At 40.4% G+C, this 16310-nt stretch overlaps 3 protein-coding genes and 1 pseudogene across 3 annotated transcripts; 1 reads left to right on the top strand and 3 right to left on the bottom strand.

Moving 5' to 3' along the window:
- The first annotated feature begins 3682 nt into the window (after positions 1-3682).
- LOC106295322 (two-component response regulator ARR1) lies at positions 3683-7530 on the top strand. The gene is made up of 7 exons (XM_013731190.1): positions 3683-3715; positions 3852-4108; positions 4591-4743; positions 4827-5246; positions 5335-5411; positions 5780-6919; positions 7243-7530. The coding sequence occupies exons 2-7, from the start codon at positions 3928-3930 to the stop codon at positions 7312-7314; spliced, it is 2043 nt and encodes a 680-aa protein (XP_013586644.1). The 5' UTR covers positions 3683-3715; positions 3852-3927; the 3' UTR covers positions 7315-7530.
- Positions 7531-7548: 18 nt separating this feature from the next.
- On the bottom strand, positions 7549-8476 carry LOC106295323 (GATA transcription factor 17-like). Its single transcript, XM_013731191.1, has 2 exons — positions 8113-8476; positions 7549-8024 (listed from the first exon to the last, which is right to left on the bottom strand). The coding sequence occupies exons 1-2, from the start codon at positions 8296-8298 to the stop codon at positions 7716-7718; spliced, it is 495 nt and encodes a 164-aa protein (XP_013586645.1). The 5' UTR covers positions 8299-8476; the 3' UTR covers positions 7549-7715.
- A 1036-nt stretch (positions 8477-9512) lies between these two features.
- On the bottom strand, positions 9513-12207 carry LOC106295493 (acetate/butyrate--CoA ligase AAE7, peroxisomal). The gene is made up of 3 exons (XM_013731410.1): positions 11913-12207; positions 10679-11269; positions 9513-10599 (listed from the first exon to the last, which is right to left on the bottom strand). The coding sequence occupies exons 1-3, from the start codon at positions 12132-12134 to the stop codon at positions 9703-9705; spliced, it is 1710 nt and encodes a 569-aa protein (XP_013586864.1). The 5' UTR covers positions 12135-12207; the 3' UTR covers positions 9513-9702.
- A 1538-nt stretch (positions 12208-13745) lies between these two features.
- The window catches only part of LOC106292255, a 4448-nt pseudogene continuing 1883 nt past the window's right edge, over positions 13746-16310 (bottom strand).

The raw sequence follows: 16310 nt of genomic DNA, 5'->3' as shown, positions 1-16310 counted from the left end.
TTTACCAAACTCAAGCACTATGATCATCCACTCCTTTACCAACTCAAGCACTATGATCATCTACTCATCAAACACTATGATCACCCACTCATTTACCAAATTAAGCACTATCTTTGTTATTTTATGTATTGTTGTTCACTATAAATACCATCACTCATCTCACTCTTTTGTACACCATAAATAAGAACAAGAGTAATTCATCAAAGAATCATTACATTTTCTTCTTCCTTCTTATAATAAACTCTCTCCCTTATACTAGTGTTATTTGCTTCCTACGGGTATTAAATTCTACTTTTATTTAAATTTCTCGATACTATAAATTATAAGCTATTTCATAACAATAACATATTTCTATTGGAAGCTATCCGTTTTGAAACATTCACATATGATGATGGTGGGTGCATTTTCCACCAAGAGCTTCAGCAACTTTTCAGTCGTTTTATATAATATATAAATCCCTTAATTAGTATAAAAGCTATTTGGGTGTGCATATTATAGTGATTTTAAAGTTTTTGGTTCTGCCTACAAAGCTGATACATTTGTGTTCTACAAAACCTTTTTCTGGTGACATGGACCTTAAGCTGATAAATATAAGTGACATGTCTGTCTAAGCAGCACGAAAGTAAGAAAATATACATTAAAAACGCAAAAAGCTCATCGTAAGAGTAAAAAGTTTTTAACAGAGAATATACGGTTCAGCGGGTTTCTTTCTTGGGAACTTCTCCATTTTAGCTTTTGGCGCAGTAAATTTTTGTTTTTTTTATAATCAGGCATTCTTGTTTTCTTAGTTATTAATATTTAATATAATAATATCATATGTACAGAATATAAACAAAAGAAAAAGAAAGCGATTGAAACTAGGCCTAATTGAAACACTCCATGACAATAGAGCATATATTTGCCTATTTTCTATTTAAAGCTAGATAGGATCACTTTTTAGATAAAAGGGTAGAACACTTATAAAACTATAAATCTACGATGCCAAGCTCTCGTAGTAACAAGTAATTTTGATGATAGAAAGCTAGATACTTTTACTTTTTTTTTTTTACCTTATAATAGTTTTATTAGGTCTGAGCACGGATCAGATATCCAGATTTTTGAAGGTATTTGTGATTTATTTCGTATGTCACAGATATCTAATTTTTCTATTTGTTTTGCTTCGTAAAAATATGGATATTCGGAAAAACGGATATCCGGAAAATAAATAAATATTTACGGATATTTACGAATACTTACGAATATCTCATATGATTTGATTTTTACAAATAATCTTATAATTTTGATACAAATTTGTTTTGTCAAATATTATTTTGCATGATATATATGATAAAAATTAAAAGAAGCAGTAAATCTACATATTTTTTCATGATATGTCACAGATATCTAATTTTTCGATTTGTTTTGCTTCGTAAAAATATGGATATTCGGAAAAACGGATATCCGGAAAATAAATAAATATTTACGGATATTTACGAATACTTACGAATATCTCATATGTTTTGATTAATACAAATAATCTTAAAATTTTGATACAAATTTGTTTTGTAAAATATTATTTTGCATGATATATATGATAAAAATTAAAAGAAGCAGTAAATCTACATATTTTGTAATTTTTTGAACTTAGTTAACAATTATAATAGCACAAAATTTGAGAAACAAATTAAAATTGTCATTTCCTTTTATGTAATACTTTTATATAATTAACAATGTGAATAGATTTTATCCAAGAATTAAAATTGTCATTTCCTTTTATGTAATACTTTTATATAATTAACAATGTGAATAGATTTTATCCAAGCATATGTTAGAATAATAATTATATAATTTTATACATTAAAAACTTTAAATATAATCAAGATATACATGTATTTACATATTTGACGGATCAGATCGGATATCCGTTTTCCGAAATTTTAATATTTGTGATTTGCTTCGATTTTAACGGATATTGATTTTAAGTATTTGCTTTGCTTCGAAAGTTTACGGATATCCGAAAATTTCGGATTAAATCAAAATAAATAACGAATCGAACCAAATTTAATGGTTAAAATGTTAAGTCCCAACTTGCTACCGGGGCGAAAGAGGGGGAAAACGAACGAAGACAACGATAGATGTTAGAGGTGAATGTAAAAGGTGCTAGTGATCTTATCCATTTCACGTGGACACGTGTCGCAGTGGGGAAAGCTTCTCGGTAACGTGATTTATATGTTTTTTTCATTAAATGCTTTTTTTTTCATTATCTATGTTTATAAGAAGAAAAATTAAATTCGACCAAGAGATTAGCCAAATAAGTTGTACTGATATAAATATATAACGCAAGGTATAAGTCGCTGCATATGAAATGTCTTATGAAACCAACTCTATACTTAGTTTTAAAATACGAGACATGTCGGCAGTGCTAAACACCTGTTTAAGCAAAGTATATACACTGAACTTGGATAACTTAAAAATATTTACGTTGAGGTTGACAAATTTGTACATTTATAGCAGACCAGAAATAAGCCAAAAGTAACTATTTGATAGAATAGTTACTGGTTTGTGCTGTTTTTATAACAGTACGTATAATACGACGCAGCACAATCGAATAGTCAAATGTGTGTTTGTCATCTGTACTATATTTAAAATTTTGTTTCGAGGTAATAGGCGATTGGTGGGTAGCATATGATGCTGTTAATCATTCAAACGAACCACTTGAGTTATTTATTTATTATCCAACGTTTTAATAGGTATGCATGTTATGTGTATACCAAATAAAACTGTAATTATCTTTTTGTTTTAAGAAAACTGACTTGTTTTTAAAATAATTAGAGCTTAGCTCAACATGTACGTAATGATAGAAAATGCTTAGGTGTATTTTGGTACCCTTAATCATATGCTTGAATGTGCGTAGATCGTATTGTTTTGTTTTATTTAATGATGTTTATATTTGTTTACCATTTAGTTTAATACATGTAGGCCCATAATACAGGAAGCATGGGTTCTCAATTACATAAATTTAAAGGGTAATTTTGTAAAAAAAATTGAACTAAGAAAATAAAGTAGTGTATATGCAGTTCTTTATTTTAGGCAATTTCATTTTCTTGAACTAATAGGGGATACAAAAATAAAGTTAAAAAACCGGGCAAATAACCCTGAGAATAGTTTTTGATCAAAAAAAAAAAAGAAAAAACCCTGAGAATAGTAAAGATAATCTGTTAAGGTTGAGTTTACAACTTTAGATAACGAGTTAATTAAACTTGTACATGCATGAGCTGGATCCACGCATCAAGGGTGTTTGGACCCACTTTCTTCCAATTATACTTTCATACCCAATATTTTCAAAAAATGAATCTCAAGCCCTTATATTTAACTACCTTACAAAATAGCCAGTAAGTTAGCTCAATTGGGGCAACATCCAAATGCTCATTACAATTGAAAAAAACTTTTATTTTATATATAATTTAGTTGTATTTTTTTAATTAAAACGTTGTTACCTCAAACCATAATTGATTAATATTTTAAAATGGGTCTAAGATTAACATTTATGTATAACTGATTTAAATGTAGAGAAAGAAGAAAAATAAAGGGCATGTAAGCTCCGCATACACAGACAGAAAGACATGTATGTATCTGATATCATATAAGACATGTTTTTTTTTTAATTTTATTCTTGGGTTCCATCTTTTGTAATAAGCTTTACTCTACTGATTAAAATAACGGAGAAGCTGCGAAGGTGAGACAAGCCTCATGTCTTCTTCTTCAACTCCCTAAGTCTCATCTCTCCTTCTCTCTCTCTCTCTCTACACTTTTTTACCTTCAAATTTATTTTCACTATCTCCAATTCTTATTCTCTTTTTTTTTCGTTTCAGCCGAAATCGAATAAATTTCCCTTATTTCTGGGTATATATTCCTTTGTTGCTTTTCTTTTTTTACTTTCCGAGAGAGATGATGAATCCGAGTCAGGGAAGAGGACTCGGATCGGGTGGTGGGTCGAGCTCCGGTAGAAACAAAGGAGGTGAAGCCGTGGTGGAGATGTTTCCGTCGGGACTTAGAGTACTAGTGGTTGACGATGACCCGACTTGTCTCATGATCTTGGAGAGGATGCTCAGAACTTGTCTCTACGAAGGTTCGAATTCACAAAAACAAAGACAAGATCTTCTCTTTTAGTTTAGTTTTTTTTGTTTTGGGTTTAGTAATTTTTGATGATTAATATCACGAGTTTATGTGTCTCTCTGTCCTAATGATTTATTGTGGTCCATTCTCGCAATAACAAAAAAAAAAGAAAAGATGTTATTTTGAGGGATAATTATGGTTTTGAGTTTAGGTTGTTGACTAACTCTGCTCTCCTAAATATAGAAACTTTTTAAGATTCACAATATTAATCTTCTTCACTTCCTTGGTTTATAGATCACATGTTTTTTCCTTAACTTAAGGTTTAAAAGGATTCAAATCTGAGTCTCTCATGTTGTTGAGCTTTTGACTTGAGTTTGGTTTAGATCATGTCAATTCAGGAGATCCTTGGAACACTTGTGTCTCTCTTCGATCTAAGTGTAATTAATAGAAGAGATCTCTCTTTTTTCTTTCTTGTGTGTGTTTGTGACAATTCAGTAACGAAGTGCAACAGAGCAGAGATGGCATTGTCTCTGCTCAGAAAGAACAAACACGGATTCGATATTGTCATCAGCGATGTTCATATGCCTGACATGGACGGCTTCAAGCTTCTTGAACATGTTGGTCTTGAGATGGACTTACCTGTTATCAGTACGTTTCATTAAAAATTCCAAAAGCTTGAATCTTTTATATATGGTTTCTAATTACTGATCTTTGTTTTAATTTAAACACAGTGATGTCTGCGGATGATTCAAAGAGTGTGGTTCTAAAAGGAGTCACTCACGGTGCGGTTGATTACCTCATCAAACCGGTGCGTATGGAGGCGCTCAAGAACATATGGCAGCACGTGGTTCGTAAGAGGAGGAGCGAGTGGAGCGTGCCTGAGCATTCTGGGAGCATTGAGGAGACCGGACAGCAGCAGCAACAGAGAGGTCCAGCTGTTTCTGAGGATGCGGCAGATGATAACGCTTCCTCTGTTAACAACGAAGGGAACAACTGGAGGAGCAGCAGCAATAACTCGCGGAAACGGAAAGAAGAGGAAGGGGATGAGCAAGGGGACGAAGATGCCTCCAATCTGAAGAAACCGCGTGTTGTCTGGTCTGTTGAGTTGCATCAGCAGTTTGTTGCTGCTGTTAATCAGCTCGGCGTTGAAAGTAAAGACTTTTAAAGCTTCTTTATTACATTTGCATTTGTGAGATATGTTTTGGGATCTAATTGTTTTTTTTTTTTTTTATGACGCAGAGGCGGTTCCAAAGAAGATCTTAGAGCTGATGAATGTTCCTGGTCTAACCCGTGAGAATGTAGCCAGTCACCTCCAGGTATAAACCGCAAACCGGAACGTATAACCGTATCTGAAATTTTGGGAGCTATAAACATTTCTTAAGAACTTTAATTATTATTAGAAAAAATATGTGTTTCTAAAAGATACAATTTTACATTTTAAATGCAGTTTTTATCAAGTAAATTGTGTTTATTGAATTTCTATTGGAAAATAGCATTTATGTGAAATTTTGAAACGAAGAGTATTTTGAAACAGAAAGTATATTTTTAATAATTTATGGGCTTTTACCACTTCAAAAAATTCGGGGTGAAAGTCAATGTTTCATTGGGATGTGTGCCATGCTGGAACGACCAGTTGTATTTTATCATACAGTATATTCTTAACCGGTGCTGTGTTGGCTTGCAGAAATACAGGATATATCTAAGACGCCTCGGGGGAGTCTCACAGCACCAAGGAAACTTAAACAACTCGTTTATGACGGGTCAGGACGCGAGCTTTGGACCTCTTTCTTCACTGAACGGGTTCGATCTTCAAGCGTTAGCAGTCACAGGCCAGCTCCCTGCTCAGAGCCTTGCGCAGCTTCAAGCCGCTGGTTTAGGCCGGCCTGCGATGGTCTCCAAGTCGGGGCTGCCTGTTTCCTCGGTGGTGGACGAGAGAAGCATCTTCAGCTTCGACAACTCGAAACCAAGATTCGGAGATGGGATTGGCGGTCTTCAAACACAACAACCGCAGATGAACTTGCTTCACGGTGTCCCCACGGGTATGGAACCGAGACAGCTCGCGGGGTTGCAACAGCAGCTTCCTGTTGGTGGTAATAGAATGAGCATTCAGCAACAGATTGCTGCTGTTCGAGCCGGACATAGCGGAATGCTGATGCCTCAGCAGCAGCCATTCCCGCGAGGGCCACCCTCCATCAGGCAGCCTATGTTACCAAACCGTATAACTGAGAGAAGCGGCTTCTCGGGAAGGAGCAGTGTCGCCGAGAGCAGCCGTGTGTTACCTACAAGCTACACCAACCTCGCAACGCAACAGCACTCATCAACTTCTGTAGCCTTCAACAGCTTCCAACAAGAGCTCCCCGTGAACAGCTTCCCGCTTCCGAGTGCACCAGGCTTATCAGTTCCGACTCAGGTTCGGAAACCACATTCTTCCTCTTCTTCTTACCAAGAAGAGGTTAACAGCTCGGAAGCGGGCTTCGCCACCCCAAGCTACGACATGTTCTCCAACAGACATAACGATTGGGATCTGCGGAGTATCGCTTTCGACGCGCATCAAGACGCGGAATCCGTAGCCTTCTCCAACTCAGAAGCCTACTCTTCTTCCTCCATGTCGAGAAACAACAACAACGCAACGGTTGCAGCCACCGATCTTGGCCGGAACCAGCAGCTAACACAGCCAATCATGGTACCGCATCATCAGGTTTATAGCAACGGAGGCGGTGGTGGCAGTTCAGTGAGGGTGAAGTCGGAGAGAGATACAGCAGCGATGGCGTTCCACGAGCAGTATAGTAATCAAGAAGATCTTATGAGTGCACTTCTTAAGCAGGTTTGATTTTTTTTTTGGTTTCTCTCTTATAAACGTTTAGCATTTAGAGTTTTGCGTTTTCAATATATAACGGTTTCAGACGCTTTCTCACCACTGGTTGCGTGTACCTTTCATGATTACGCAAACTACCACTAGCCAAAATAATGAATCTAGAATCTTTTTTCTTCCTCACGAGAAGTGGATAATAAGTTAACTTTAAAGAGCTTCTTGGGCACTTTTTGTAATAATGGTTGTGTTCAAATTCCGACAGAAGAGCAAATAGAAAGAAACGTTGACTTAATAACAGAAGTTGAACAAACAATCATGTGTTGTTGTTGATACAGGAAGGAGTGGCACCGGTTGTTGATACCGAGTTCGACTTTGACGCATATTCAATCGATGATATCCCGGTTTGATTGGATTAAACCGAAGGAGACAGATTTGTAATGTATCATTTAGACGACCATCTGCTAATTACGCAGTAACATCGTTGGTGAAAATTTGTTTGATATCTATTTATATAATAATCTGCGTGAAATTTTGAAAGGCAGATTATATTTGTTTGTATTATTGTAAAATTATTTTGTAGGAGTTACTCTCTCTTTAATGCATAGAAAAACGCCTTTGAATAATTTTGTATTGCTGCTCTCTTAAAAAAATAGAAATTCATTAGGCTAATGAATACATAACATTAGTGGAAACCAAACGTGTTCATACATATATATATATATATCTCTCTCTCTAGTTTAAACAAACCTAACTGTCACACAAAAAGAAAACGAAGAAGAAGAAAGCTTTTATTATTCTTCATCGTTTTTTAAGCATAAACGGAGGCACAAGAGAGAGCCATGAGAAGCAAGGCGGCTCTCTCTTCCTCGCCGAGTTTACTCCACAGCCTCTTCTTCTTCTCGACCGATGATCTCTTCATCACTGGAACCTTAAACCCTAAATCCAAAAACCTACTCATCCCTTTGCTGCTGCAAGTTTTGTGATCATCATCATCTTCCAGGCTTAGATCACTGGAATCACTGGTAATGATACTGTTTCTGATTTTCTTCTCTGGTTTGATTCCGAGAGCAGCTTGCGTCTTCTTCCTGCTCTTGATCCCACACGCATTGCACAACGACTGCGTAAAAAAAGAAACGTACATGCCGATCATGAGAGACTAGTGATCCAGAAGATTGAAAAGTTAATGAGTATAGAGTAGTTCTCACCTTAGGTCCGGCGGGGCCACCGCGCCAAAGGGGAGTTCGGAATGTTCCGCAATCAACGCAAGTCCGCTTCGTCTCGCCACTACTTCCACCTCCACTTCCACTGCTAATGCAGTTCTCGTTATCGACGTCCGATGACTCTCCGGCGGAATCAAGCTTTGTTTTCGTTTCTTCTGATCCCTCGGACATCTTTGATCGTTAGCTACTTTTGATGATAAGGAAGGGAGAGAGAGAGACGGCGAATGGTAAAGTAACGGATATTATTAACAAACTGAGAGTGCTTTTATAGTAGCTGAGGAAGGCGGGGGCGGAAGCCCTAGTATTTCGGGGTTGTTACAATTACCAAATTACCCTCGAGCGGGGGATTTTATTACGTTTGGAACCACCACACGCTTAACCTCTTGGAAGATACTACAATTCACAAGAGGAGGGAATCAGGATATTAGAAGGTCTGAGCAGGCAATCTGGTGAAACTTGAGGTAAGCCAAGTCAACGGAGTTAGACTTCACCAACGCATCGAAAGCCTCGTGCTTGGTTTCATCCAAAAGGAAAGATATATCTACGCAAAGATATGGTTACAGTACTTAGCTGCCTAAACCTAACTCCCCTCCCGCGGCTGTTGATCAAAACGCACATCAACTCGTCGGTAATTCGATACCTTGAGTCCTCTAATATCTTTAAGAAGCTCCTTAGAGAGCAATAAAGGGCGTCTCTAGAACGGTTTTCAAAGACTGGTCGTTGGAGTAAACCGGGTTTTGTGTTGGAGAACCAGGGGTGGAAATGGAATGTGTAGTGGGGTTCTGCAAAACACTGATATGATGAATCGAGGGTTTAGAGCGATTCGATGAGAAGTAAGCTCCTGTTTCAGGAGTAAGAACCACCAATCCTTTCTCTCCATGATTTGCGAAATGTGACGCTGGTCGATGGGATTGGTGGTTTTACCCGAGGAGAGTAGGTGTTTGAAGGTTTTGGGTTTACGTACGGATTCAGACGGTTTCGCTAATGGCTGCCGCCGCTGCTGTGGAAGCTGAAGAAGGGGAGGAAGCCTCTCGTGTCACGAACTCACTCCAACGACGGAGCTGAGCGGAAGTGAAACTAAATGTTTTTTGTTCACTTTTTTTTTTCTCATGTAAATTTCTTGGTGCTATGAATTGAAATTGCTCATGAATAAATAAAAGTTTATAAAAAGGGTTCAAAAAAAATCTTGGAGTTTATGTATTATTATCTATAGATTATAATATCAAATTAATAACGTTAGAAGCTGTAAACATTTGTATCCGCAAACTCTTTTACCTACAACTGTTGCGTTTAAAATAGTCTTAATAGTAAGTCCGGCTCACTAGAAATCTAACGCATTGTATTAAGCCACCTGATAAACGAGTGAATGATTTTTTTCTTTCTAATTTGGTAGCAACAGCTCTTCTTTTTTCTTTCTTCATTCCATGTAAAAGTTTGAACGAGAATTACATGTATAGAAAGACCATACAAGATATTACAAAATGAAAATACCTTATCTGTTATCATTTGGAAGACACAAGTTACACACAGGAACGTAGAAACGTATTATTTTAAAAACGATGCCACTTCCGCTTTCTACAACCTGCTTCTTGGTACTGGTCCCATCTCTTTCGCCTTAGTCCTCAATACATGCTTCTGAATCTTTCCAGTAGCCGTCTTCGGTAATGGCCCAAACACCACCGACTTTGGGACCCAGTACGCCGGCAGCTTCTCCTTGCAGAATTTCATTATATCCTGAGCCAACTTTTTCTGGTCTTGCTTCTCGTAACCGCTCTTGACCGTCACAAAAGCACACGGAGATTCCTGCCACCGCTCGTCTGGCCTGGCCACAACAGAGGCTTCAAGAACCGCCGGGTGATGGTAAACAACGTTTTCGACCTCCACGCTGCTGATGTTCTCACCGCCGGAGATTATAATGTCCTTCGACCTGTCCTTGATCTCGATGTAGTTGTCTGGATGTTTCACCGCGATATCCCCTGAATGGAACCACCCACCAGCGAAAGTCTCCTCGTTAGCTTTAGGATTCTTTAAGTATCCTTTCATCACCATGTTCCCTCGGAAAACAATCTCTCCGGCGGTTTTACCGTCTGCAGGAACAGGTTTTCCTGTCTGAGTGTCGATGACATCAAGCTGCTCCATGCAGATGTAGCGGACACCTTGGCGAGCATTGAGCTTGGCCTGCGTCTCAGGAGGGAGGGAGTCCCACTCGGGCTTCCAGGCGGCTACGGTGGAAGGACCGTACGTCTCGGATAGCCCATAGGTGTGAGTGACTCGGAAGCCCTTCTGGTTCATGGAGAAGAGAACAGAAGGTGGAGGAGCAGCTCCTGCGGTCATGACGTGGACCGTATGGGGAAGAGGAAGGATAGTGTCCTCTTGAGGAGCATTGACAATATTGTTGAGGACCACAGGAGCCGCACAGAAATGGGTAACGTTATACTTGGCTATGCTCGAATACACTTCTTTCGCCGTGACCTGAAACAAACAGATTAACAAAATCATCTAAGTATGTCAACTTCTTCTAAAAGTGAAGATTAAAGCTCTCACGCAGTACCTGACGGAGACAGATGTTAGTACCGGAGAGCGCAGCAAGAGCCCAAGTGAAACACCAACCATTGCAATGAAACATAGGGAGAGTCCACAAGTAAACAGAGCCTTCTTGCATCCCCCAAATAAGAGGATTGCTTAAAGCCATTAGATACGCTCCTCGATGATGAAGCACCACACCTTTCGGGCTAGCGGTTGTTCCCGAGGTGTAACCAAGAGCAATACTCTGCCACTCATCAGCTGGTGTCTCCCACGCATAGTTAGGATCTCCACTTCCAAGAAAATCCTCGTATTCTACAACTCCTTTCGACAAAGCCCGGTGAAGCGACTCTGGATGACAGGTGTGATCACCTATGACGATTAGGAGCGGGCGTTTGAAGCTGCTCCCAGCTTTCTCCTCCATAAGTCTCAAAGACTCCTCTGCAAGAGTGAAGAACTCTTGATCCACCATGATAACAGCGCTCTGAGAGTGTCCGAGAAGGAAAGCGATAGTGGGGGCGTTGAGACGGATGTTGACGGCGTTCAAGACGGCTCCACACATTGGTATTCCGAAATGAGCTTCGTACATTGCTGGAGTGTTGGGTGCAATTACAGCCACCTGCAATGATAAAAATTGCAATGATTCAGATAACAATAAGAACCAAAGCAACCAGTTCTTGTTCATGAAAAAAGTAACATCAACACAACCACAGTGTATCCATGAACAAGATTCATGCGAGAGCAACCATACCTACGAACTATAGAAGTTAAGATACAGAACACTATGGTTATTCCATGATTCCATAAAATTATTATTAATATGAAAAAAATGCAATTATTCAGATTACAATAAGACCAAAGCTTCACATCCAAAGGTAAGATAGCAATCATAGGATCAAATCAGTGTATATCGTTTGAACAAGATTCATATGAGAGCAATCGTTAATCCGAACAGTTATGGTTTTAATCTGTAATTATTTTATGAAATCGTTTTGTTTTTTTTTGCCAACAACATATATTCTAACCAAACCAAAACGGTTAACCGGTGGTACAGAATTAATATCAATCGGCACGTTTTCGAACCGAGACAATAATAGAAATTCGATTTTAATTGGGGACGAAATAAAATGAATTAATGTTCCCATCAAAACTGGAGGAAACGAAAAAGAACTTTTCAGCCAGTCAACACGGATTCAGACGATATTCATGAAAATCAATTTTAATTAATGATTCTTTAAAAAGGGAAGATCAAGAGCGATTACCGTGGAACCAGGGCCAATCGAACGATCCGCGAGAGCGGAAGCGAGGCGGCGACATCGCTCGTAAGTCTGCCGCCACGTGTACTCCCGCGATCCGTGAATCAGCGATTTCCTCGTCGGATGAACCGCCGCAGCCCTGTCTAAGAACCAGAGCGGCGTCAACGCGGTGTAGTTCGCCTGAATTTTCGGAAGGTCGTCGATGTCACGAGACTTTGTCGCCGCCATCTCTCTCTCTCTCTTTGTCTCCTGTTTCTGAAGTGAGAGGAGGAACAATCACACGTTGGTGAAGTTGAAAAGGTGGGAGAGGAAGGCTTATATGGAGTGTGTGTGTGAGGTACAACTGCCACGTGGCGTTCTCTGAGTTTTCCGGTTTGATTTTGTTAGCGGACCGGGAAAATGGCCAAAATAATCTGAACCGAACAAATTTTGTAAGGTCGTCGATGACGTCGATGATATTATACATGCAAAGTAGCAGTTGATATAATAAATGAGAAAGAAGATCATGAAAGAAAGTCTATTGAAAAGTGTACACAAAGAAATGATTGGCCAAATCAGAAAGATGCAATATACAAAGATATAAACTTCTTGTGAAATAAAGAAGTATTTGGACCAGTAGTCCATACACTAAAAGGTGTAAAACAAGTGAGATGTAAATGAACCGTTGAAAAAGCTTCCTTTGCTATCCTATCTGCCGTTTTGTTACCGTCTCTAGAGAAAAACTCTACTCTGTAGCTCTGGTTCTTCTGAAGGGATTGGGTGATGTCTTGGATGATCGGTTGTATCTTTGGCCATGTCTCTGCTGAACCTTCGATCATCCTTGCCAGTACCTGCGAGTCTGTTTCGAATATCACCTGTGAGTAGCCCAAGCGGGCCATTGACCTTATTGCCCAGTTCAAAGCGGTTGCTTCAGTTTCCACAGGTGAGCTCAAACCTTCGAACCTTTGTGCTCCTGCCCACAACAGTCGTCCCGCATAGTCTCTAGAGACCCATCCAATACCTTGTTGTTGATGGTCTGTGTTGCATTTGATCCAGTTCTGAGTTGGTGGCGTCCATTTGAGATGTTGCGTACTGCTAGTGGGTTTTTTAACCTCTGTTTTATCTTCCTCTTGTCTCCTCATCCACTCTGCTGTGTCCTCTATAGCTTTATTGACTGTGTCTGGTGCTGGATAGTCTTTGCCTTGGAAGAGGAAGTCATTCCTGTTTTTCCAAAGGCGTCAGAGTAGCCAAGGGACGAGCTCCGCGTGTGCCTCTTCTGAAGTGTATCTTTCTTGTAGATTCAGCACTCGGTGGAGATTTGAGTAGAGGGAATCAGACATTATACCATGAGGAACCTATTTTGCCAGCCACCGATTCTTTGCTCGAGTCTTTCTTTGAGGAAGCTCAAAATGGATACTCTAGAGCCTCCAAAAGATTCAGGGAGGCCTAGGTATATACCATCACCCCCTTCCTGCTCCATTCCAAGTTTCAGCTTGATTTCTTCTCTCCTCTCGCTTGGAATGTTTTTGCCAAAGTAAATGCTTGACTTTTGGTAGTTTATTCTCTGACCAGAGGCAAGACTGTACTCTTGTAATATTGCAGTTAGGCGGCTGAGCTCTTCATCTGACTGTTTGCAGTAGAACATACTATCATCAGCATATAAGAGATGAGAGACTGCAGAAGCTCCACGCGCCACCTTTAGGCCTGTGATCTCTCCCGAGTTTTCAGCTTGGATTAGTTTCTGGACCAGCATTTCAGTGCATATTACAAAGAGATATGGGGAGAGCGGGTCTCCTTGCCTAATGCCTCTCGTGGGTCTGATGTCTCCGTGAGGAGTACCGTTGATAAGCACCTGGTAGCTTACTGATGTGACGCATTCCATGATTGTTCTGCACCAGGCGTCTCTTTTGGGCTGGTGTTGTACTTCCAAACCCGCTGATATAAGTCGTCGAGGCTTGGCTGATCTACTGTTCCTCGTTGGTTGGCCGCTGCGATGATGTTTGTCTGCACATAGTACCCAGATTTTACACTATAGTGCCCTGATTTCGAGTATTCCCAGCTGTAGCTGTCCTCTCCTATGGGACCTTGTGGGTGTATGGAGAGGATTTTGCGTCGAGTTCCTTCGGGGAATATACTGTTGATCAGGTTACAATTCCACTCTCTTCTACATGGCATCATCAGATCTGCAACCTTCATATCCATAGAGAGTAGGTGCCTAATAGGCTCTGGAACTGTGCTTGTTTGGGTGATTCGTGACGCAGGTGAGCTTCCAAGCCATCTCTCTCTCCATATGTTTGTGTTTTCACCGTTTCCAATGATCACCTTAGCGCCTTGTTTGATCAGATGCTGAGCTGAGTGGATACTTCTCCACGCATATGAGGGCCAGGATCCTAGTGGGGCATTAAGAGGGTCGGAGGATCTAAAGTATCTGCTTTTGAAGATTCTGGCTAGCAATGAGTCTGGTTGGGTGATAATGCGCCAGAGTTGCTTCCCGAGCAGAGCCGTGTTGAAAGCTTCCAGATCTTTAAAACCGACTCCTCCTTTGTCCTTTGGGGAGCATAGGCTCTCCCAACTTCTCCAATGCATTCCTTTTGACGCCGTGTTGCTCTTCCACCAATAATCTGACATTATAGCCATAATTTTCTTGCATATCGTCTTTGGCACCAGGAAACACGACATTGTGTAGGTTGGAAGAGCTAAAGCAATTGCTTTGAGAAGCACTTCTTTGCCTGCTGGAGAAAGGAACCTATTTTGCCAGCCACCGATTCTTTGCTCGAGTCTTTCTTTGAGGAAGCTCAAAATGGATACTCTAGAGCCTCCAAAAGATTCAGGGAGGCCTAGGTATATACCATCACCCCCTTCCTGCTCCATTCCAAGTTTCAGCTTGATTTCTTCTCTCCTCTCGCTTGGAATGTGTTTGCCAAAGTAAATGCTTGACTTTTGGTAGTTTATTCTCTGACCAGAGGCAAGACTGTACTCTTGTAATATTGCAGTTAGGCGGCTGAGCTCTTCGTCTGACTGTTTGCAGTAGAACATGCTATCGTCAGCATATAAGAGATGGGAGACTGCAGGAGCTCCACGGGCCACCTTTAGGCCTGTGATCTCTCCTGAGTTTTCAGCTTGGATTAGTTCTGGACCAGCATAGTGGGGCATTGAGAGGATCGGAGGTTCTAAAGTATCTGCTTTTGAAGATTCTGGCTAGCAATGAGTCTGGTTGGGTGATAATGCGCCAGAGTTGCTTCCCAAGCAGAGCCGTGTTGAAAGCTTCTAGATCTTTAAAACTGAGTCCTCCTTTGTCCTTTGGGGAGCATAGGCTCTCCCAACTTCTCCAATGCATTCCTTTTGACGCCGTGTTGCTCTTCCACCAATAATCTGACATTATAGCCATAATTTTCTTGCATATCGTCTTTGGCACCAGGAAACACGACATTGTGTAGGTTGGAAGAGCTAAAGCAATTGCTTTGAGAAGCACTTCTTTGCCTGCTGGAGAAAGGAACCTATTTTGCCAGCCACCGATTCTTTGCTCGAGTCTTTCTTTGAGGAAGCTCAAAATGGATACTCTAGAGCCTCCAAAAGATTCAGGGAGGCCTAGGTATATACCATCACCCCCTTCCTGCTCCATTCCAAGTTTCAGCTTGATTTCTTCTCTCCTCTCGCTTGGAATGTGTTTGCCAAAGTAAATGCTTGACTTTTGGTAGTTTATTCTCTGACCAGAGGCAAGACTGTACTCTTGTAATATTGCAGTTAGGCGGCTGAGCTCTTCATCTGACTGTTTGCAGTAGAACATGCTATCGTCAGCATATAAGAGATGGGAGACTGCAGGAGCTCCACGCGCCACCTTTAGGCCTGTGATCTCTCCCGAGTTTTCAGCTTGGATTAGTTTCTGGACCAGCATTTCAGTGCACATTACAAAGAGATATGGGGAGAGCGGGTCTCCTTGCCTAATGCCTCTCGTGGGTCTGATGTCTCCGTGAGGAGTACCATTGATAAGCACCTGGTAGCTTACTGATGCGACGCATTCCATGATTGTTCTGCACCAGGCGTCCGAGAAGCCCAAAGCCCGCATCGCTTTCTCTAGGAACGACCATTCTACTCGGTCAAAGGCCTTCGAGAGGTCAGTTTTCACTGCAATGTACTCTATGGAACAGCTGTTGTTGGAATTCAAAGCGTGCAATAACTCATGGGCAATCAAGATATTATCAGAGATGAGTTTGTCTTCGACAAAAGCTGCCTGAGTTTCTGTTATTATCCAAGGTAGTACAGACTTCAACCGCTTACTAAGTACTTTTGAGACAATCTTATAGGCGACATTACACAAACTTATGGGGCGAAATTCCACTAGCCTCTTTGCCTCCAGCTTTTTTGGAACCAAACAGATGTTTGTTTTGTTGATTCCCTCTTCAAGTTTCCCTGTTCTGAGGAATT

The sequence above is a fragment of the Brassica oleracea genome, chromosome C5 (assembly GCF_000695525.1).
Source record: "Brassica oleracea var. oleracea cultivar TO1000 chromosome C5, BOL, whole genome shotgun sequence".
NCBI lineage: Eukaryota > Viridiplantae > Streptophyta > Magnoliopsida > Brassicales > Brassicaceae > Brassica > Brassica oleracea.
The sequence above is the reverse complement of the archived record's forward strand: the minus strand, read 5'-3'. Positions and strand labels throughout refer to the sequence as shown.